At 39.6% G+C, this 24,922-nt stretch overlaps 2 protein-coding genes across 2 annotated transcripts; both read left to right on the plus strand.

Annotated features, from left to right (window-relative positions):
- The first annotated feature begins 11,216 nt into the window (after positions 1 to 11,216).
- Positions 11,217 to 12,161, plus strand: LOC113338549. Its single transcript, XM_026583944.1, has one exon. The coding sequence runs from the start codon at positions 11,217 to 11,219 to the stop codon at positions 12,159 to 12,161; it is 945 nt and encodes a 314-aa protein (XP_026439729.1).
- A 10,543-nt stretch (positions 12,162 to 22,704) lies between these two features.
- LOC113338550 (putative F-box protein At3g23950) lies at positions 22,705 to 23,718 on the plus strand. Its single transcript, XM_026583945.1, has one exon. The coding sequence runs from the start codon at positions 22,705 to 22,707 to the stop codon at positions 23,716 to 23,718; it is 1,014 nt and encodes a 337-aa protein (XP_026439730.1).
- Positions 23,719 to 24,922: the final 1,204 nt, after the last annotated feature.

The following is a 24,922-nucleotide window of genomic DNA, read 5'->3' on the forward strand; positions in this document are numbered from 1 at the left end:
TTTGATACCATCCAAGTTATTTCTTATGTTCAATCGGGCTCGCAAATTCCTATTTGTTTGATTGCGGATTGAATCGAGAAATTGAGATATAACTCTTTGATATACTTTTCTTAAGATTGAGTAGGACTGTCTAGTTGATTCTCTTGAAAGTATATTGGAGTTAGTCCATATAGATTGTCAAACGAATTATTGGGTATGGTTGTTAGACCCCCGCTTTTTCAATTTTGACCAACCGAGTGTTAGTATTTGAATATGTCTTTACTAGACTAAGTCAGTCTTTGTTAGTTGTTAGTAGTGTGCGTACTGTTTCCTAGTTTTTAGCCATTATTTTTTACTGTGTCATTGTTTCTGTTAGCACAGTTGTTAGTGCTCAAACACCTATAAATAGGTCAATCTTGGAAACAATCCTGGACAGGAGTTCTTCCAAAGCAATCTGGGATTCGATGAAGAAAAGGTATCAAGGAACATGAGAGAGCTGACTGACAAGAATTAAGGTCAGACTGGGAAGTTTTAAGAATGCAAGTAGGTGAATATGTTTCTGATTACTTGGATAGGACGATGTCAATCGCAAATAAGATGCGAAGCCATGGTAAAAAGATGGGCGACGTTGTTATCATCAAGAAGGTGTTGAGATACATGACGTCGAAGTTCGATTATTTTGTGTGTTCGATTGAAGAGTCAAACGATATTGATACTCTTTCAGTTGATGTGCTAACAAGTTTGTTGATGATTCACGGGCAAAGAATAAATCAACATGAGGTGGTCGAACAAGCATTGAAGCTGCAACACTCCAACAAGGGAAGACCTTCAAAGAATAAGGATAAATGCAAGAAACATGGTGATGGCAATCATTAGGAGAAAGGAAACAACAACAAATGGGATCATTCTTTCAACAAACCAAAAGTGCGATGTCGTCGATATAAGAGGTATGGTCACTTTAAAGTTGATTATCGAGTTAATTTATCTAAGAAGAATGGTGAAAGGTCGAATTTTGCAGAAAAAGATGATGACACATAAATAAGTTTGTTAATGGCATGCCATCACCAAAAGGAGATTGACCATCAAAATGATATGGTATACTTGGATACAGGTTCAAGTAACCACATGTCTGGAGATGAATCTCTTTTCTCTGATTTGGATGAAGCGTTTCAAAGTACTATGAAGTTTGGAGACAATTCTACTATTGCTGTAAAGGGCATAGGATACATCAAAATTCAAGCCAAAAACAACACACATGATGTCATCTCAAATGTATTTTTCGTTCCTGGTTTGAAGAGAAATCTACTGAGTGTGGGACAACTCCTAGAAAAGGGTTATGAAATCAAACTTAAGGATGGAGTCTACCATATTGAAGACCCGAAGAAAAGTTTAATTTCCAAGGTACAAATGACTCGAAATCGCATGTATCCTTTGTTTTTGAGACATAACGTTCTTCCTTGTTTTTATAGTATAGTGAAAATCCATCGTGGTTATGGCATATTCGCTATGGACATCTAAATTTCAAGGGTTTGAGGCTTCTACATCAAAGAGATATGGTGAAGGGTTTACCTCAAATTGATTTGAAAGAACAATTGTGTGAAGGATGTGTTGTTGGTAAACAACACAGAGATTCATTTCCTAAAGGAAGTACATTGCGAGCTAAGAGGACGCTGGAATTGGTGCATACTGATATATGCGGGCCGATCACACCACTATCACACGGTAACAAGCGGAACTTTATTACCTTTATTGATGATTTCAGTCGCAAAACTTGGGTTTACTTTTTCAATGCAAAATCTGAAGCTTTTTCAGTATTCAAAGAGTTTAAGGTTCTTGTTGAGAAAGATGCAGGGTGTCTCATTAAAATCTTAAGGTCAGATCATGGCGGTGAATATAAGTCTAATGATTTTGCTGATTTTTGTAAGAAAGATGGCATTAAACGGAAATTTACAGCGGCTTTTACCCCACAGCAGAATGGTGTAGTGGAGTGCAAAAACCGTACTATTTTGAATATGGTGCAGAGTGTACTATATACATCTGGAGTTCCCAAGAAGTTCCGTCCTGAAGTTGTGCAATGGAGTGTTTATATTCTGAATAGAAGTCCTACGCAATCAGTAGTCGAGGGGTGGAGTGGTGAAAGGCCTCGTGTATCGCATTTGCGGGTGTTTGGTTGTACCGCTCATGCCCATATACCGGATGAGAAGCGGAAAAAGCTTGATGACAAAGGGGTAAAATGTGTTTTTCTTGGTTATAGTGATGTTTCAAAAGCTTACAAGTTGTTTGATCCTATAGCAGAGAAAATTCTCATCAGTCGAGATGTAGTATTTGACGAAACTCGCTTTTGGGATTGGAATACTAATGATGGTGGGGAGTTCATTGTTGTTGAAAATGATGATCTTGAGGGAAGTAAAAGTCCAGAAATTCATGATCCTGATACTTCACCTCCAAGCTCACCAGAACCGCAGCACATCGCAACACCAAATGCTCGTACGGAACAAGGTTCTCCATCAAGCTTACCTACTTCACCTGAGTTAGAAACTTCTCAACCATCTGTTTCAGCGTCAAGACCTCGTCTCAAAATTAATAGACCTTCTTGGATGGAAGATTATCAACTACAAGTTTCTGGTGGGGATGATTCTTCTCAAATTCACTTTGCTTTATTGGCTGACAGTGATCCGATAAACTTTAGAGATGTTGTTCAAGATCCAAAGTGGCTAATAGCTATGGATGCTGAAATCAAAGCGATAGAAAAGAATAATAATTGGGAGATGGCAGATCTTCCGTATGGTCATAAACCCATTGGTGTTAAGTGGGTTTATAAAACGAAGTACAATTCAGGTAGTGTTGTTGACAAGTACAAAGCAAGGTTGGTTTTCAAAGGTTATGCGCAAGAAAAGTGAGTCGATTATGATGAAGTGTTTGCTCCAGTAGCGCGACATGACACAATCAAGTTAATTATTGCCAGTATTTCAGTTAGATATGAAGTCAGCTTTCTTAAATGGGGACTTACAAGAAACTGTTTATGTGGATCAACCTCCTAGGTATGTAAGAAAGGGAAGAGAGAAGAAGGTGTATCGACTGAGAAAGACATTATATGGACTGAAACAAGATCCACGAGCTTGGTACAGTCATATAGAAGCATACTTCATCAAGATGGGTTTTCAGAAATCTCCACATGAGCCTATACTATTTGTGCAATCCAAACCAGATGAGAAGTTTTTGGTTGTGTGTTTGTACGTGGATGATTTTATTTACACCGGTAATGATCGTTTGTTGTATGAAGAGTTCAAAGAATCGATGATGGCGGAGTTTGAAATGTCAGACCTCAGAATGTTGCATTATTTCCTTGGTCTTGAAGTGTTGCAGTCAAATGGAGGTATGTTTTTATCTCAAAAGAAATATGTTTCTGAAATTTTAAGTAAATTTCAAATGGATACTTGCAATTTTGTTCGTACACCTGCTGAGGTTGGAATGAAGTTGGAGAAAGATCCCCAAGGAAAAAAAGGTGGATAGTACACTGTATAAGCAGATTGTGGGTAGTCTGATGTACTTAACAACTTCTCGACCGGATATAACGTATGCTGTTAGTCTCATCAGTCGGTATATGGAAGCTCCAACTGAAATGTATATTAATTCCGCAAAAAGAATCCTCCATTATTTGAAAGGTACTGCTTACCTTGGTATTTTTTATGCAAAAGGTACCAAACCAATTCTGGTTGATTTTGCTGATAGTAATTATGCTGGAGATCCCGACGATCATCATAATACGTCGGGCTATGCCTTTATGTTTGGGTCTGGTGTCATATCATGGTGTTCAAAGAATCAACAGATTGTGTCATTATCAACCACAGAAGATGAATACATTGCAGCTACCTCTTGCGCTTGTCAAGCTGTATGGTTGAGAAGGTTACTCGCTGAAGTCTGTTTCCCACAAGATGGAAGCACCACAATCTTTTGTGATAAAAGTTTTCCAATTAAACTTTCAAAGAATCCAGTTTTCCATGGTCCAACTAAGCACATTGGCGCTCGTCATCACTTCATACGTGATCTGGTAAGTGATGGAACAATGGATTTACAACATTGTAGAAGTGAAGAAAATATTGCATACATCTTTACAAATCCTCTCAAGTTTGCTGCATTTGAGAAGCTTGGACAGTTGCTTGGAGTTTGTTCAATCACTGAAAAAGAAAATTATATTTCTTAAACTGCTACTGTAAGTTTAGTTTATGGGAGGTAATGTTAGTATTTGAACAAGTCTTTACTAGACTAAGTCAGTCTTTGTTAGCTGTCAGTAGTATGCGTACTGTTTCCTAGTTTCTAGCCATTATTTGTTATTGCAACGTTGTTTCTGTTAGCACGATTGTTAGTGCTCAAACACCTATAAATAGGTGAGTTCTTTTCCCTTGAAGTTGTATCTGAAGATAATAAATAATACAAGTATCTTCTTTTTCGTTTCTCCGTGTGATCAGAATTGGTTTCATATTCAATACCGAGGACTGGTAAAAACATACCTTTGTCATTTGGGTGCAACCTAAATTTTCTTGAATAAGTGATTCAACCATCTGTCCATATTGAATCTATGGATCTCTCGTTCCATCGTATATAAACACCACAACCAAGCTGTAATCATGCGCCTTTAAACTCTAAGAGCTAGCACTATGGTGCCTTCCCTCCCTTCCCTATCCCTCGAATGTCGGGAAGGGATAGCATAAGGAAGGTAACCTCATTATGGTGTCCTCTTATCCCTTCCCTACACGAAACGGCTACTCAGTAGCCGTGTGAATAGTGCCAAACGGCTACTCAGTAACAGTTTTTCTTTTTTTGCGATTTTTTTTCAATGGAAATATATTTGTATAGGTAAAAAGGGATATTTTAGAGTAAAAAAAAAAGATATATAATAGGTAAAAAGGAGATATCATAGTTAAAAAAAAAGTTTCAGTAAAAAAAAAAGTTTTAGTAAAAAAAAGATTGTGGAAAAGCAAAGTTTTAAGGTAAAACTTTAAAAACCAGAAACATTTACTCAGTAGCCGTGTAAAATGCTACGGCTACTCAGTAGCCGTAAAATGTAAATACGGCAACTGAATAGCTGTGTGGTTTCCCTTCCCTACAAGAGGGATCATAGGTAATCCTCTTAGTAAGGAAAGGGAGGAATATCCCTACACATGTAGGGATATGGAAGACCATAGTACTTATTTTTTTGAGTCTTTGAGGGATATTGAGGGATAGGGAAGGGATAGAGAGAACCATAGTGCTAGCTCTAAATTATATGAAAATAAACTTAATTACATGTGAACACAGAGAAGCTTACAAAACTTCAGTTGGACTATATAAAGATAGCAGCATACAACAACATAAATTAGTAGCTTCAAAAAAAAAAAAACAAATTATATGCACATAATTCATCATCCGCCACTGTCGAAGGAGCCATACGTGGAAGACATGCATCCCCTGACCATCGAGATATGATGCCACGTCCCAACACTCAAGAGGCATCTAACATCCACGTGTTCCCGTCATCAGACCAATCCAACGATGGATGATCAAGAAGCATCAAAGGACCGAGATACCGCGAAGTATCATATCAGACTAAGAGATCAACTTTACTCCATCCCAATATAGATACAAGATCAAGGGTGGGGAGAAATCACGCCGACAGGGATGTGACAGGGGCATCAGCCGCCTGACGCGTGCAGATTTCCCCAACCACCCGCATTAAACACTCTAGGCATAGGACGCGTGTCGAAGATCCTATGGAGAAGAAGGATTCCCATCTTTTTTTCTACACAAAGTCGTTGAGAGACGATGGATCAGAACGAAGATAGCATCGGGTTCGGTACAAAAATCAAGACGATAAGAACACAACTGTCTATAGAAGAGGGCCCCACCAAAGATGCTTATAAATACCTCTTGAACACTAAGAGAAAGGGGGTCGATCAATTCTAAGTAGAGTGGGAGAAGAGAGCAGGAGAGAGACAAATAAGTAAGAGTAAGTAGTAGATTCATCTTCTTCCAAGCTTCATTATTCAATCCAAAGTCATTCGACTATCTTTGGAATCCCAAAATGCATAATGAAACAACTACCCCCGTGGATGTAGGCCTTAGTGTTGAACCACGTAAATCGTTGTCTCATTTATATTCTGCACTCTTGCTGTTTTATTTTACTTATATGCTGAGTTATGCTATATATTGTGCATCGATAAGTCTTTCCAGTTATTCTCTTATGGCTAGACAAGGACGAGCCCGAAGGCTCTGAGTCTAATAAGCATCAGACTTGTATAGTTTTACACGTATTTCATTCTCCTCAATGATTTTGTGAGTGATGCGAATATTGTTTGTGAATACGTGAATACCATCGTTATTTCCGTGTTCACAATCTGGCGCTAGAAACAGGGACTCTTGTCCCGATAAAAGATTTATCTTTCCCTGTGATTTCACTTTTTGGCTCCCAGCATTATTCCCCGGATAATAGTGTTTTGAGCATCTTATCATCATTTTCTTTGAAAGAACCTGTTAGATCTATGTTTTCCTTTAGATCAGCGTTTACTTTTGCAAGGGTATTCTAGATCTATTTTTTTTTTTTGGAAAAAACATTTTAGATCTATTTTTCCTTTAGATCGGCGTTTACTTTCGCAAGAACCTTTTAAATCTATGGTTTTTGTGACAAAACCTTATAGATCTATGTTTTTCCTAGCACACCATATTTTTCGGGTCCGTCCTATTTAGATCTTTTAGATCTTTGTGAAATCTTTTCATTTAAGTTTTTATCACCCTCATTTGGATTCTAACAAACATACGTTGAACCTAGGATTTCATGCATAAAACCCTCGGGTTTGTCATTTTCCACAAAGTACTTTTAAATCTATGGGGAGATCTATGTTTACAATTATCGGATCTACGATTTCCCTTGTTGTGTTTCTCGAGCCGTGTTCTCTTTGAAAACCCTTAAGCGTACGCTGAGGTTTTTACCCTTTCTTCGGATTAAATTTGCTAACAAAACCAATGTGGATTCTGTTTCTTCGACTACGTCTTATTTTTGCAGAAAATCGAAGATGGAGAAAATGAAGGAGGCAGGAAAAACTAAAGCATCGTCAAAGGAAACACCAAGGATGACCCAAGTTATGACCCGTAGTAAGCAAAAAGGTAAGAAGACGAAAGCGACAAATCAGAAATAAGATGCCACAGAGATCACCTCACCGTTGGATGCCAACGCCGTAGCGGCAGCAACCCTCAAAGCTGTAGCAGCCAAAGCTGATGCAGCAAAGACGATGGAAGATACCCGAATTCATGAACAACGGGAAGAGTTTGAAGAGTCAACGATAAAACAACCATCCTTCGGAATGCCGCCAACAAATGACCAAAACCAAGCTCTACCCGCTACTCAACCCTTGTTGACAGTAAACCAGCCAGCGCCCCCACACGTGGAACTGCCAGTAGTTATTACCGATCCTTCCCCTCCCTTAATCCATACAGTAGATGAAGGTCATATTGTGGCCATTTGAGGGCAGATGCGAACCGGGACCCCAAACCAAGGATCGAATCATTCCGTCCAACTGATGGCAGAACTTAAGGAATTAAAGAAGAACCAGCGGGTATACGCAGATGCAGTAACATTACTGGCTCGAGAAAATCAGGAGCTCAAGGATAGGATCGCCCAAAGCATGGGAGCGGCACGCCAACATGACGAGGCAAATTCAAAAGCACCAGAGCCCAATCATGACCGAAGAATGATCGTGACGAATGCCAACAATCCGGAGCCATTAGACCGAAGTCCTGCTAAAGGAAATAGATTATCCGATCCAGACTACTTCCCAGAGGATTCATATTATTTCGATAGCGAGAACCGAAGAGCTGGACGATCCACAGGCAGAGAGGACCACCAGCGGGCAATGAAGGACCTTCGTGCTGAGATGATGGCTGAAATAAAGCAACTGAAAGCAAGACAAGGAGGAGTAATACTAGAAGAGGTGATGAGGGAAGCCAGCATCACACCACTGAATCCACACCTACCTAAGGCTCCCATCCCCCAGAAGTGTCCCATACCAGCTTTTGAATGCTACGATGGATTCAGCGATCCCGCGGCCCACCTTCGGTATTATAATCATATTTTGGCTCGATGGGACAAGGATGATGCGGTCCTATGCCGATATTTTCCTTCAAGATTGAAAGGATCGGCCCTATCTTGGTTTGATAACTTACCACCCAATTCTATCGACTCTTACAGCCAGTTCACGGAGAAATTCCTGAGAACCTACATGTACAACAAAGATGTCAATGTCGGGATGGACAAGCTTTTATCTCTAGCGGTCACATACAAAGAAACCATCAGAGAATACACCAATAGATGGCACAAAATATGTCAAGCAATAGGGAATGTAGATCCGGTGGTCACCATCAATTGCTACAAATGGGGACTGGATAGGATGAGCCCGCTCTTTTTCGAAATTCATGGAAGTGTACCCACGACCAAAGGAGACCTTCGAGTTATCATTGAAAAGCATGCCAGATTGGAAGAAATCCAGCGGGAATATCCTAAGGCCCAGACGCAAAGAGCACATCGGACTAATTCTGTGGAGCAAGCTAGCGGATCCAAGAGAGGCACCTCGAACGAACGTCCATACCAAGACAGGAGAGGACGAAGGGATGATCCTCGGCGTGATGATCGGAAATTCGAAGATCAAGTGTATACAAAGCTAAACACCAACTACACTCGCATCCTGAGGAAGATTAAGGATCGATAAAACTTAGAGTGGCCTTGGTCCAAAGGAAAGCAGCCACCTCGGTCCGAGAAGTCCAGATACTATTGTGAGTACCACTGCTTCAACGAGCATCAGACTGAAAAGTGGAAGAACCTCAAAATAATGATCCAAAAGCTAATTGACACTGGTGATCTCAAGAAGTATATTAAACAGGCATAAACCGGTGACAAGGCCAAACGAAACAAGCAAGTCCAATTACCTGAGGGCAATCGAACACTCAATACCATTTCATGCTCTGAATCCAACGGACCCTCTCTGACTGCCCAGATAGGAAAAAGATTGAGAAAATAATTCGAGGACTACTGCGAGCTGTACAAAATCGACGGGGTCTAAGTTGATGAGCACGAAGAATGGATGAACGCACCAGTTATATTTGACGCTGAAGATATCAAAGATGACATGGAGGACCACAACGATCCTCTAGTTCTCACTTTTCCAGTAGCAGGATGTAACGTCAAGAAGATCTTGATTGACGGTGGAAGCTCCGTCAACGTTTCGTTCTATGATACGTTCAAACGAATGGAATTGAATGATGAGCAACTGATATCTTATTATTATACCATCTATGGATTCAACGGCGCACCAACGAAGCCCCTATGAGACATCGTGTTAAAAGTAAAGGCAGGACCAATGAAGATCGAATCCCGGTTCAGCGTGGTAGATGCTCCATCCCTCTACAACTCCATCATCGGCCTAATATGGGTGCACAAACTCAAAGGGGTAGCAGCAACATATCACCAATACCTTAGATTCCCAATTCCCGAGGGGGTAATGTAAATTAAGGGAGATCATGTCACCGCCCGAGAATGCCAAGCTCTACAAAACCAACTCAAAAATGCACAAGATGAGCATCGGAAGTCCTGCAGGAAAAAAAACAAAGCAACAGCCAAGGACAAGGAAATTGACTTATATCTTGAAGAAATTTCGGGAAAGCTTGACAAAGGAGAGTGTCGTCTTAACTACCGAAGCTTCTACTTCAATGGATAAGGGGGCTGAAGAGCCTACCAAATAGCAATTAAAAAACGTCCCTCTCATAGGGGAACCAAATCCTACATTCACACCTGTAGAACCCACAAAGGAGATCAATATAGAAACCTAAGAAGACCCGAAGATGATCAATATAGACACTCTAATGGACAAGGAACGAGAAGCAGACCTAACCAATATACTTGCGGAGTATGCAGACACATTTGCAAGGAAACTAGTAGACATGCCAGGTATCGGTCCGAAGATAATCCAACACGAGCTTCGCATAAAGCCAGGCACGACCTCTTTTAGACAGAAGGTACGGAAAGTTGCACCAGAGTACCACCAGGCGATCGAGAAAGAGCTCCGCAAGCTGTTGGAAGCAGGATTCATTAAGGAAGTAAAGTACCTAACCTGGATTTCGAACATGGTCATCATAACAAAGAAGAATGGAAGAGTAAGGATATGCATCGACTTCACCAACCTTAATAAAGCATCCCCAAAGGACAGTTATCCGCTCGCGAGAATTGACCAATTGGTGGAGGCTGTTGAAGGGTACAAAGAACTGTCGTTTATGGACGGATATTAATTCTGGTTATAACCAGGTAGCCTTGGAAGAAGAAGATCAACATCACACAGCGTTCTATACCCCGCACGACCTCCATTGTTACACACGGATGCTCTTCGAACTAAGGAACGCAGGGGCAACATACCAGAGGATGGTCGATGCTATTTTTAATCCATGGATTGGGAACACTCTAGAAGTTTATGTCGATGACATGCTTGTCAAGAGTAAGCTGCGCAAAGACCACCATCAAAACTTGACAGATATCTTCGATGCCATGAGGAAGCACAACATGAAAGTGAATCCAGAAAAATGTACATTCGGCGTCACGTCGGGAAAGTTCCTTGGATATCTAGTGAAGAAGAGGGGCATCGAAGTCGATCCCACTAAGATCCATGCTATTGTGGAAATTCCATCTCCAAATAAACTGAAAGAGGTCCAAAATCTCAACGGATCACTAGCAGCACTAGGGAGATTCATCGCCAGATCGTCGGACAGATGCAAGCAATTCTTCAACATCCTCAAGAAATGAAGTAAATTTGCATGGACAACTGAATGTGAAGAAGCCTTCCAGAAGATTAAGGAATACCTGGCCACGATCCCGATCCTCCAGAAGCCCGATCCCAATGAGGTACTGGCCATTTACATAACAGCAACCGAAGACGCAGTCAGCGCAGTACTGGTCAAAACCAACACGAAGGTCGAACAACCAATCTACTACGTCAGCAAGACTCTCAACCCGACAGAAAGAAATTACACGAAGATTGAACAACTCATACTAGCATTAGTATGGGAAACCCAGAAGCTGAGAACCTATTTTCTAACCCATTATGTTTGTGTCCCTTGCAAGGAACCGCTAGAAGCTGTCCTCAAAAACTCTGGGAAAATGGGAAGAATATAAAAATGGAATACTCACCTTGATCAATTCAACATCATCTACGAGATCCAAAATGTCACAAGTCTTGGCGTATTTTTTAGCAGACCTTCCCTTGGGAAATGACGAAGAAGTGAAGGGAATACCAGAGACGCAGGAAGACGATAAAGATCCGATTGATGTACTTGAACCCTCGAGCCAAAGACGATGGGAGGTTTTCGTCGACGGATCAAGGAATAGAAAAGGGACAGGCATAGGCATCATTATCACCACCCCAACCGGATATAGGATCGTGCATGCACTAAGGCTGGAGTTCAAGGGGAATACCAACAACATCGTGGAGTACGAAGCCGTAGTACATGCTCTTCGGTTTATAATAGAAATTGGAATAATAGACGTGCGCCTGACAAGTGATTTACAACTAGTCATTCGACAAGTGGAGTTGGAATACAATGTTTATTATGAGACCCTCTCAGCATATATGGCTGTGGTCCAGACCCTAGCATCACAAGTACCCAACATCAAGTTCCGACATTTATGTAGGAGGGACCTTAGGCATGCTGATGCTTTAGCATACATATCATCCATTCTAAGAGATGAAAGCGCCAAGGCCATCAAGGTGGCAAGAGTATATGAGCCTTCGATTACTCCACAACAATCCTTCTCTATCAATCGTGAAGACGATGTAGGGGAGGATATAGCAGATGATGATGTGGGGGAAGATATCCACGATGATTTCGTCGAAGACGATATCTTGTCAAGAGCAAACGAAGACGAATATTTCAGCAGCAAAGAGGATTGGAGAACCGAAATCCACATGTTCCTTGAAGAAGGAATGCTTCCTGTAGACCTGAAGCAAGCTCGAAAGATACAGTCAAGGGGAGGGAGATATGATATTCGTAACGGAATTCTTTATAAGAAGTCTTTCCTCGGACTTTTATTGCGTTGTTTATCCAGGGAAGAAGGCCATCGTGCCCTGAAGAACATCCACTATGGGACGCAGGAAACCACAGCGGAATGAGGTCACTAGCCGACAAAGCTAAGATACATGGGTATTACTGGCCATAGATGATACGGGACGCATACAGGATGTCCAGAAGATGCGAAGAATGCCATCTTTTTTCCAAAAGGATCCATTCCCCGTCTGCGAAGCTAAATTCAGTTGATAGCTCCTGGCCATTTTCAAAATGGGGGTAGATATTGTTGGACCCCTGATCGAAAGGTCGGGGAAGAGACGATTCTTGATCATAGCCACGGACTATTTTAGCAAGTGGGTGGAGGCCAAAGCTCTGTCCAGAATCAGAGACGTAGACGTATTCACATTCATTTTTCAAAACATCATTTGCAGGTTCGGTATTCCCTCAAAAATTGTCTCCGACAATGGTAAGAAGCTACAAGGAAAGAATATAGACATGCTCTTTGATACCTTCAAAATCAGGAAGAACAAATCGACTCCCATCTACCCCCAAAGTAACGGCCAGGATGAATCCACGAACAAGACTCTGGCCCTTATCCTCAAGAAATCATAAGATGACCACAAGGGACAATGGTGTGAACAGCTGCATAATGTGCTATGGGCGTACCGAACCACACGCAGATCCGACACCGGTGAATCTCCGTTCCTCCTCACTTATGGAGTCGAAGTTGTCATTCCAATGGAAATCATCATGCCAACCACGAACACCGAAGCTTGGGAGAAGAACCTAACAACGGATATGATGTTGGAAAGGCTCGATGACCTGGAAGAACGAAGGGAGACAACGTTACAAAGAATGGAGAATTATCAACGAAGATTGGATAGAGAGTACAACAAGAAAGTTAAGATTAGGAATTTTGTAGAAGGACAGTATGTGCTAAGAAATATACCGCAATATCAACGAGAGAGAAAGTGGTGAAAATTAGCACCAACATGGGGAGGGCCATTTATCATACATGACATCACAGGTAATGGATCCTACTACCAGCGTAATCTGAAAGGAGAAGTCCTCAGGAACCCTTGGAACGCAAAATACCTCAAGCCATACTACCCATAAAGCAATGCAGTTCTGCACCTGCATAAATAGTACCGGAAGAAGAAGAAGCTGGCGCACTCGCTTGATATGTTTCTATCTATGGACGAGGAATAGCAGGCCTCATCATATCAATCAAAAAAATCTTGTGTAAATATTCTATTGGGGAAAGTAAATATATACGATCTCTCAGGACTCCCCTATCAGCGTCTATAAGTGTAGGACCATGGGGAAGGATTCCGGTAGAAAGAGATACCCAACCAATTAATAAAGCAACGACTCGGCAGAATTCAAGAAAAAAATAGTACTATGTTTCTGCAAATCTTCTTCATCAATTGTTTCTCTAAAAAGCCTCTCGAAAATGAAACCCTTTAAATAAGGCAAACCTTTGAACTATCTTAATCGGACGACGACCGAAGGGATGAGTCCCTGAGGGATGAAAAAATGTTTGTTTGTCCGTCACAATTTCTGTGCAAAAAAACAAGAAAAAAATGTTAATTTATGGAATTTGAGAAAAAAATTGACATGATTGAGTAAATTGATGACAAAATATACCATCAAACAAACATATTTTCAGTTCAAACTTCTTAAGAAAAACCATTAGATCGATTGAATGATTCGGATCTTAAGCATATATCTGTTTTAAGATGAAACACCTCGGGCCGGCTAAAACATTACCGGACCCGTAAAAATATTCGACCCAATTTTTAAGGTAAGCATTCAATTCATATTTGTTTTTCTTTTCTTCTCCAGTGGTTAGAATCGTCAGATGGTGGTAGTATAAAGAAAAGTTGCAGGAATTTCGGATCAATCTCGGTTGATCACGATGTAGATGAAAAAGTAACAGGCTGGGTAAATATGTACCTGATCGATTATCCTAGAAGAAGTTTCCAGCCAACTTAATGCATGCCCACCGTTTCACTTCCTTCGGCTTGGTTAACGCCGTGTATCAACCGACTCACACATCCTTTCTTCTCAAATCTCAATCAACTATCTCTTCTGATCAACTATATACCATGAGTTGATGAGTGATGATGTATTACTAGTATCTAATTATTCTTTTCTCCTAATCTTAAGTGTTGCGTTCTTTTACAGCCCAAATTTATTTGAGATAAAGAGAAGGTGGCGGACATGGAGGAGATTAGTGGAGTATTTATTTTTTTAAAAGAAAATTTAGGCAAAAGCCTAAGAAACGTGATACATAAATTGTCCAGATTGACTTCCGACCCACCATTTAAGTTCTTACATGCCAGAGCTATATCTAAAGCTTGCAAATTCTGAAGTCTATGAATAATTTTGAGATTAGTTAATACAAAGGAGACATGCTGAATTCTTAAGGAGTCTGCTTCATTCATGAGTTTTCGTTCCCTGTAATAGTTTCGGTTGAATATTCCTTTGATTGCATTGATGTATAGAATGTTGAAATGTTCTAGGATTTCATTGGTTTCATCTTGTATTTCAATGTTCATGTGCTGCTTTTCCTCCGCCCAGATGAATGCTAGTTCTACCCCTCCTGTGGCTCCCCTAACTCCCAATTGGCCTGAGTGTCCTCTGTTATCATAGTAGTTTCCTGCAAAATCGGTAATAGTTAGTGCAGAAAAGAATTGTAATCTGTCAGTGTCCTCTATGGTGCAGATCTTGATTATGTAACCATAACCCTGATTTTGCTGAGAATTCCCAAAATTTAATCTGGGTACTTCCCTTGGTATTTCAGTGTCAGAGCTTTGGCCATATTCATTAAGAATATGAGAAGGTAAGTTCTGAACTCTGTTATAATCACATAGGTGTTGCTGAATAATAAGGGTAGTTCTCTTAGCGTTTGATGTTATGTTTTGGAAAACTCGATCACATCTAGCCTTCCAAATGAACCAGCAAGTAGTAGCAGAGATATTATTGTTGTCACTGTTGTTGTTGGACTGAAACCAAGTATTAAACAAATCCATGAATTGTATAGTATCATCAAACATTCCATGGTTTTCTCCAAACATTTGATGCCAGACTTCAGTAGCTGCAGGAAAATTTAGAAACATATGTTTCATGGATTCCTCCCCACTATTGCAGATTTTGCATACGGGATCAATATAGTGAAGTATGCTTGCTGTTTTGGCATTTGTTGGCAGTATTTCATGAGCACATTTCCAGAGAAAGATTTGAATGGCAGGTGCAACTTCTAGTTTCCATATTGTTGTCCAGTCTCTTGTTGCAGTATCATTTCTGTAAAGATTCTCTATCTTAGCCTTGTATAAAGCCTTTACTGAGAATTTTCCTGTATTATTTAGATTCCATTTCATACTCTCATCTTCCCCGGGGTGTATTTCCAGATCAGAAACAGTTTGAGCAATATTTGTGTTGAAGATCTGCTGAATAAGCTGATTGTTCCATTCCCCTTGAGCTGTCATGAATTGAGCTAGAAACTGAATATCCTGTGGACAGTTTGCAGGTTTTGAAAGCTTGGAAGTTGAATTTGGTATCCATAAGTCTTCCCAGACCCTTATCTTGTTTCCATTTCCAATTTTCCAGGAGCAGTATTGCTGGATATTCTGAATGCCTTCCAGAACTCCTTTCCATAACCAAGAATCACCATCCTTAGATTTTGTGTTCATGTTCAGAACAATTCTTCCAAGAAGGTACTTAGCATCCATCATTTGAAACCATAGAGAGTCATTATCCTGTTCCAATCTCAATCCTATTTTTGTTATCATGGAGCTGTTAAATAATTTCATGTTCATAAAACCTAATCCACCCAACTCCTTTGGCTTGCAGATAGCTGTCCATGCCTTAGGATAGAACCCTGTGGGGCTTTATATATTTTTTCCCCAAATAAGTCTTTTTGTAGCTTGTTTAAATCTTGACAATTTTGTTTGGGTATTCTGAAGCAGTTCATTTGGTAGATACTGGCCGTGGAGGTAACAGATTTGATTATGACTTCTATTCCAACAGGATTGAGAGGAACATTTTTCCAGCTTGAGAGTCTAAGTTTCGTCTTATCAACTCCAGGTCTGAAGGATTGAATATTGCTTCTATGAGTGAAAATAGGGGAGCCTAAATACTTGTCATTCAAAGGAAGAGCATGTACTCCCGTTATGTTGCAAATAATAGGTACCACAACTGGATCAGTATCCTTGCTGAAAAAGCTCCAGATTTGTTGAAGTTGATTAGCTGTCCAGAAGTATCTCCAAAAATGTTGAGAATGTCCTTGAGGTTTTGTGCTTCAGCTTTATTGGCTTTGCAGAAGACCATGCAATCATCAGCAAAACGAAGATGGTTTATAGATGGAGCATTCTTGCAGATTTTGATTCCAGAGATAATACCTAAGTCTTCAGAATGAATAAGAGTTCTAGAGAGGGATTCCATACAAAAGAAAAATAAGTAAGGAGAAAGGGGATCCCCTTGTATGAGACCTCTGGAGGGGTTGAAGAAAGTATCAGGAGCTCCATTAGTAAGAACTGATGTGGAGGTGGTGGAGATGCATTGCATAATCTTGTTGCAACAATCAGAGTTGAAGCCTATCTTTGTAAGGATGTTGTGCAGGAAGTTCCAATCGACTCTGTCAAAGGCTTTAGCCATATCAATCTTTATTCTCATACTGTCTTTATTTCCTTTTTTTCCTCTTTTAGATCTCATGGAATGTATTAGTTCATGGAAATGGCGATGTTATCAGATATTTGTCTACCAGGAATAAAGGCAGATTGGTAGGGAGAGATGATCTTTTGTAGGTATGGTTTCATTCTTTGAGCTAAAAGTTTGGATATAATTTTATAGGTGGTATTACAAAGGCTTATGGGTCTGTAGTGACTAGGACAAGTTGGGTTATCTATTTTGGGGATCAGAGATATGAAGGTGGTGTTCATTTCTTTGAGAATGTGACAAGATAAGAAAGAGTGTAGAAACATTTTTACTATGTCTTCTCCAACCAGATCCCAATTGTCTTGAAAGAAATTTGAGGGAAAACCATCAGGGCCTGGAGCTTTATCTTTGGACATGCTGAATAGGATTTCCTTGACTTCATTATGGTCAGGGATTCTGTCGAGGGCATCATTGTCTAAATTGGTTATAGAAGTGGGTATGAGGTTAATAATTTCAGGGTTTATTGTAGGTGTCTCAGCAGTGGCCATCTTGGTGAAATAATTAGTGAAACATTGCCTAACTTCTTGATAGTCCTCAATGCAGTTTCCTGCAGCATCTTGTATAGAATCAATTCTATTTATTCTGGTTCTGCATTTGGTAGCTCTATGGAAATAACTGGTGTTCTTGTCTCCCAACTTGATGAACTGGTCTGTATTCTTGGTTTTCCAGAATTGTTCTTCAATGTCTTGCCATTCCTTGAGGAGTTGCATAGCAGTCTTGAGAGCAGCACTTCTGTCAGGTCTGAAATAATTGCCTTGTAACCAGTGAAGATGTTGTTTACTTTCTTCAATATTAGTTTTGATGTTGCCATAAACCTCCTTGTTCCATATTTTGAGTTTCAGCTAGATGTTTTTGAGTTTTCTAGCAATAATAAAGGCACTGGAACCAGACAATTGTTTCTGCCAACAATCAGCAATGATATCCCTACAATCCTTGTGATCCAGCCAAGGACCAAAGAACTTAAAGTGAATTTTACCAGTGTGCCAATGGGGATTAGAATTAAGGAGAATAGGATGATGATCTGACCCAATGGCTAAGAGATTGGTGATGGTAGAGTTTGGATATAGAATAAGCCAAGAATCAGTGGCTAATCCTCTATCCAATCTTTGTTCAGTAACAGCTGGACCACTTCTCTTGTTTGACCAAGTAAAAGGACAACCCACATTACCCAAATCATTCAAATCCATCTCAAGAATTTTATTACTAAAAAGATTAGCTTCCACACTATCCAATGGTTGAGTACTGTACTTCTCATTATCATGAAGAATGAAATTGAAGTCACCAATAATTAACCAAGGCAGAGAGTAATTGGAAGCAGTATGTTCCAAATTAGTCCAAGACTCAATCTCACTCTTAATATCATAAGGACTACTATAGTAACTAGTAAAAATCCAAGAAGGGCCACTAGTAGGCTTGATTAATGCATTGATATGATTGAGGGAGTAATCAAGGATCTCCACATCCAGGTTAGTTTTCCATATCAATACAAGGCCTTCAGCAGTACCACTAGCCCCTCCAGGGTTAACATGCCAATAATTCTGAATATTAAGCTGTTGCATGGTTTTTAAGAGTTTCGCATGATTTTGTTTTGTTTCAGAGATGAAACAAATATCAGGAATAAACTGGTTTAACATGTCATTAAGATAGTTTATGGAATGTTTTTTCCTAGACCTTGAAAATTCCAAGCAATTGAGGAAAAAAACTGCCAGAAGTAAGAAACATAAGGGTATTTTGAGGAAGGCCTTCTAATTAAGGGATCATAGTAGGTCAGCACATGATTAAAGCAAACCATATTATCATGGATATAGTTCTTATAGTGAGAGTAGTTAGTGATGCATACCTCAGAGTTGGATGAGCAGTTTCCAGGATCACCATTATCCATTTGTGGGATGCTTGAGTCCAGTGGCTCTGCGTAGCAGTCAGCATTGTCCTTGAATCTTTTGATGTTGTCTGTTGTATTTGTTTCCATGGTGACCTCTGTAGTGTCATTTTTTTTCTCTTTGGGATGTTATTCGGGATGGTAGAATCTGTAGGAGTATCAGAATCAGTGATGTTGTTGAGTTCAACAAAAACATGATTTTTCCTTTTAGCGTACCAAGCCTTTTTCTGTTGATTTCATTCATTCTTTCTTTGATTTGAGAGAGGGTTGATAAGGTGTTGAATTGAAATGGTTTAGGAGGGGGTAACGGTGGAAAAATACCAGTTGGATCCATATCCTGTGAAGTGTTGGTATTAGAATCATTGGAATTTTTGGCTCTATCAATTGCCTTTAGTTTTGGTTGCTTTTTCTTGTAATTATTGGTGATCTTCTTGGAGAGCTCCAGCTTTCTGTTCCTTATTTGGCAGGCTAACACATCAGGATGAGGTGAATCTGGTTCATCCACAGATGAAGCTCCAAAGATAACATGCTTGGATGAAGAGGAGGTTATATTAGCAACAGCTGTTTCCAACTCTTTCTTCTTTGCATTTCTCATTTTGATTTCAAAAACTGCTGCAGCATCAGCATATGTGTAAGATCTATGAATGACCTTTCTCCCTTCTTGAACAGCTTTTTGATGGGTAGTTTGGGGTGGTGGTAGGGGTTGTGGTGTTGGTAGAATAGGGTAATGAGATTGTGAAGGGGTTGGAGGAGAAGGACAAAGGGGGGATGGGTGATCTAAGATTCTGCAAACCTTACAGAATCTTATACCATTGAGGGCAAAAGAAAACTCCAACTAGTGAGAGGTAGTTGGTGTCTCATAAGCTTCAATACCAAATTTGAGTAGTCTGGTGACATCAATGGTAAGCTTGACTTCTAGATTTTTTTCAAATATGTCTCTCCCATAAGCTTTCTTAGCAGTTTGGAAAACTCCAACAGGTTTGAGGATGTTTTGGATGTCAAGTATAATATGAGTTGGAATTCTTTTGATGAGTAGCCAAACCATAACTTGAGTGAATTGCTCTTCATGAATTAAATCAGGACCACCCACTGGTACTCCGACTAAGACCATTAGTTTATCAAAGACTCCTCTGGTTCCACCATTCCTGAGAGTTGAGTAGTCATCTTCATGCGTGAGTCTGAGGACATAGTAATTTCTTCTTCTATTCCAGATATCCAGTTCAACTCTGCCATTGAATTCCCAATTGTTATTGATGAAGTTACTGACTTTGGATATTTGGAAACAAATATTGCTACAAAGCTTCCCAATGAAATACCATTTCCAATCTAGAGGTTGTTTGGTTTTGATATTTTCAGGGTTAATGAAAACTTTAGGAAATAGATCCTCAGGCATAGTGAGAGTTTTGTTCATCTGAGCAATCAGATTTTCTATGGAAGGAGGGTTAGAGTTAGAAGATGAGGCCATTTTTGTTAATCAAACAAAGCAGTAGAGAGATGTTTTCCAGTGGATATAATGACCACTTTGGTTTTTGGTGTGACAGAGCCAGTAAATAAGAGAAAAGGAATCTAAACGGGCTTTAGTTTGAAATTGCTTCATGGGTAAGTTGTAACATGAAAGGTTACTTTCCCTACGGTGTATTTTTCTGGGTGTTTTGTAAGTTTGTGGAAGGCTAACTATGAACGATTTCCGAAAACTAACTTCATATGGTTGTGAAGTATTTTGGACTAGGCTTTGAAAATGACATGTGAATTAGTCGCAATCTTCCTGTGCTGGAGTAAGACTCTGCATTCTGCGCTTATGACTATCTATGTTGTGTCAGAACTTGGTGTTGATGGCTAATGGGATCCGGCTCGAGTTCCTGCACATCCAAGAAATGTTAACTTTGACTAACCAGTTAGGCACTATACCTTGTCTCGAGAGTTGAGGATTGCTAATCGAACTTCTTGGCTCAACGTTCCAAGGTGAGTGTAAGTTGGCCCGTTTCAAAAGATTGGTGGGCCGCTGCTAACAATTGGGCTTTGCAAACTTATTCCATAGAAGATCGGCCCCTCCCACACTAGTGTTAGCTTGCTTCTGAATGGATTGAGCATGAGTCAGCCTCTGAGACAGAAATTTTCTAGAGATTTGTATAATGTTGCATGTCCAACAAATGTAGGTTGGAAGATATTTGATTCCAAAGCAAATGGTGCCACCTGGTGGGTGAGAGCTGACAGAATTTTTTGAAGCAGCATAATTTTGAGTATTATCAGTGATAGGAGAGCTGAGAATATAATTTCCAATAGGAAGATTTGGGATTTCAGATGATTCTCTAGTGATTTGATTATTTCTGTCGGAGCAAGTGATTAGTGTGAATTTTGTGATGTGTGTAATACAATTACAACTGCAAGTGTGATCACTGTGAGGAGCATTCATGATTGGGTATTGAGAGAAATAGATATGAGCATCAGAATTTCATAGAGGAAAAAAAAAACGGTGAGAAACCAGAAGATCGACGACAAGAAATAGTCGTTGAAGGAGACGTTGACGAGAAGAGACAAGAGAAGAACGACCAGAAATAGCAGTTAAGGATAGAGAAGGGAAGAACTCAGGTGTAAGGGAAAGAGGAGAGAGAGCATTTTTTAACTCTTGAAATGACAAGTGCATGCTCAAATTTTAGAGATTAGTGGACTAGGTTACTTATGTTTTGTACGTCTCATGTGATACATTAACTTCAATTACCTTATTATCCTTGACAATGCAGAGTTTTGGTTACACTTGTGCCTCATGCATGCATTTTTGAGGACACGTGGAAGGGAAAATAGATAGCCCACCGTGGTAAATGTTTGATACCGTACCGAAGTTTGCCGATAAAAATGTTATAACGGTGAACGAGTGGTAATAATGTTATACTTATTATTGAAACTGGAAAAATGAAGAAGAAGTAAATGAATCGCGTGCTTAGTTGAAACAAAAAAAAGATTTTTTTTGATGCCAAAATGTTTGTGTTTTTTTGACCACCACTGTCAGCAGTTATATAAAAACAAACCAGCACAAAAACAAACCAGTGATGGATGTTGGAACCCCATAATTGGCAAATAATCTCCATTTTAAAATCGGAATGTATAGATGCGCCGAAGGAGGAGCATCGTGGGTACCGTGTGAGAAGAGGGATCCTTCACCAAGTGTCTTGCCTAAGGCGCATAAAGAAAAATTAGAAAACAAAAAATAGTAAACTGCATAATTGGAGAACCTTCAAGAAAGTATAGTTAGATTAATGTGGCAAGAAATGTCCAAGATAAAAGAAGGGAAGAATTACCTACCAATTGAGGAATGAAATTGCAGATCCGAATATGGGAACTTATTGCCGTATTTCCCGTAAAAACGATTTTTACGGCCACCCAAAAACAAAGACATACCAGTACCACCGGAAGCAAGTGAGTTGGGCTGCTGGATAGGTAAGCAAGTGGGCTGGGCTCCTTGATAAGTGACTTGTGACCACTGATGATGTGTCCAATAAAAAGTCCGTGATCTTGGGAAGCTTGCCATACACCGATTAGGAAATTGGAATTAGTTTGCTTAGGACTAGGTTTCCTTATTTGCAACTTCACTTTATGTTCTTCTCTATAAATATGTTCTAGGATGTTGTTCATGGAAACAATACAAAACAATATTTTAAGAGTGTTTTGGCGACAATTCAAAAGATTTACGGTGGTTGATCTCCTAACAACTGACCAAAGGTAGTATTAGGTAGGATTCTATCGTTTTGGTGTCGGATCCTATCACAGACACAAACAAATTATAAGTCAGTGTCTACACAATGAAGAAGATTAAGTTGATGGGATATTCTAATATAGCAGAAGACATATGGTTTGAAATCTTTCTTCATCTTCCCCTTACTGCAATCTATAAATTCAAGTGTGTTTCAAAGGTATGGTTTTCTATTCTTTCAGACCATAGTTTTATCAACCAGTGGAATGCACACAACACTCTGTCACACCCATGGATGCTAGTGCATCTTTATAGTTCTGATAGACTAATAGATCATTCCCAACTTAACTCATTACAAAAAATGTTTATCTATGCATGTCCTGAGATGCATTCACAATTTCTGTCTCATCATCAGTATGGGTTCTCTATGGGGTTCTTGAAACAAGAACAAGTATATTTATTCATTGTGGGATCCAGTAATGGTTTGGTTCTATGCACAGCAAGCAAAATGCTCACGGACATGTATTATGTTTGTAATCCACTAACCAAGAAATGGGTTTTACTTCCACCACCATTAATACAACATATATGGGTTGCCACTGGTTTCATATGTAACGATGAATGTGTTTCATCATCATCACGCATATCTACGAGTTACAAGGTTATTCGTATACCTATAAATATGGAAGCATCCAAATTCAAAGTTGAAATATTTTCTTCTGATTTGGGTAAATGGAATGTCTATGATGTTTCATATCCTCTGGATGCTACTTGGGGTTACTCCTTTAATGAAAAACTTGTTACCCATAATGGTGTTTGCTATCGGTTTCAAAAGGAAAAGAGAAATCTTTTAGCTTTCAGTATTAGCAGAAACAACAACGATGGAGCCTGTGGCAATGACTGTAGGTCAATTGATTTGCCTGACCGAGCGAAGGATGAGGAGCACTGGGATGATCTAAAACAATACCTAGGGGAATCAGAAGGATTGATCTGTTACGCTATAGTCAATGAAAGTGAGAGGAGTTTGAGTGTTTGGGTACTCGAGGAAGACTGGTATTTGATGCACAAGGATATCGAATTTGACAATACTATAGCAGAAATGGAATCTTCGTTCAATGGAGGAGCAGGTGCGGATGATATATTTTCACAAATTCAGGTACTAGGTTTCAATCCAGTAGACAAAAATGTGGTTATTCTCAGCTACAAGAAGTGCATTTGGAGTTACAACTTCAGAACCAGGGGATATGAACAACTCTCTCATGTTCCTCCCCTAGGTAGCAAAATTTCTATGTCTCATATGAGTGAGACATTTTCTTCAAAGCCAACATTTGCTTTAAAGCCAACTCCGACAACACTTCCACCAGTAACTTGGTGACACGCTTCAATATTGGATGTGCGAATATGCCCATTGTCATGTGTAAAGCCATTTACTATTTAATTAATAGACTTAGAATTTCATTGAATATATTCGTTGTTAAGTTTTTGTCCGTCCAAATTTATTTTTTTCTTGAACTCTTATTTTACATCGTCGTCAAATTATCAACCAGAAGGTATGATGTTCTGCATTGGCTTTGTTTTCTGTCTCTCTTTTTTATTTTTGCTTCCCTTCGGGATAGATTTTACATTTCTTTACGTGGCACTGTATGCCCGCACTTATGAACACTTATGGTTTTATATATCTTCTGACATTCAATTGAAGACTATTGGATAACTTCGCAAATTTTGCAACAGCTAACAAAACATAGCCGTATACAGCAACATAAAATAGATGAGTAGCAGAGATCACATTAAAGAAAAACAAACCTATAAGGTTTACACTATAAACCTTTTGGAGTATAGATGACCTAAAAATGACAATGAAAACGTACCAGATTATATAGGTACGTGCATACCTCTTTCTTCCGACTGTTGCTGCATCCGTATCTTCTCCTAATGCTGTTTCACCTTATACCATTGTTTCCACATTTTCTTCTCCTAATGCTTTCAGTGAAACCAAGGTGTTGGCATGAGGTTTAGCTTGACGGATATATTTACCAAAATCCACTAGCATCATTTTGGAAGAAGGAGACTTTGGGTCATAAAGCGTGACCTTGGTATCCGAGTAACATAGTACTTGACCACTACTCGTAAGGGCAACTACAATACTGCGTAGATCCAAATTTCTTAAACTGAACTCCTCACTCCAACTCCATGCCTCATCTTCCTTCTGTTTCCATAACCATATGCTAGCAGTTTCAGTCTTGGCTTTGTCCATAGCAATCAAATAATTCCCCAATAACCCAAGTTTAAGATCCAATCCAGGCTTCCCAGGAAGCGAACAAGTAGACAATTCAACAAAAATTTCATCAGTTAAGTTAAATGCCGTGATTATCCCTGAATAAAGTATCCAATAAATTCATCCATTGGCAAAAACACCATCTAGCCCTAGAAAAAAGTATTCTATAGGCTTTCCATATTTCCCTATGTGTCTCCATCCCTTGCCACTTCCAAGAGTGTAAACCTCAACTTGTACAACTGCAGGTTCTTCTGGTAACTTGAACATTCTAAGAACCTTGTATTCATTAGTGGAAGAAACATAA

The sequence above is a fragment of the Papaver somniferum genome, unplaced genomic scaffold, assembly GCF_003573695.1.
Source record: "Papaver somniferum cultivar HN1 unplaced genomic scaffold, ASM357369v1 unplaced-scaffold_19, whole genome shotgun sequence".
In the NCBI taxonomy this organism is placed as follows: Eukaryota; Viridiplantae; Streptophyta; class Magnoliopsida; order Ranunculales; family Papaveraceae; genus Papaver; species Papaver somniferum.

Coding starts and splice junctions, on each gene's coding strand:
- LOC113338549 (XM_026583944.1), top strand. CDS start 11,217: ATGTCACAAGTCTTGGCGTATTTTTTAGCAGACCTTCCCTTGGGAAAT.
- LOC113338550 (XM_026583945.1), top strand. CDS start 22,705: ATGTTTATCTATGCATGTCCTGAGATGCATTCACAATTTCTGTCTCAT.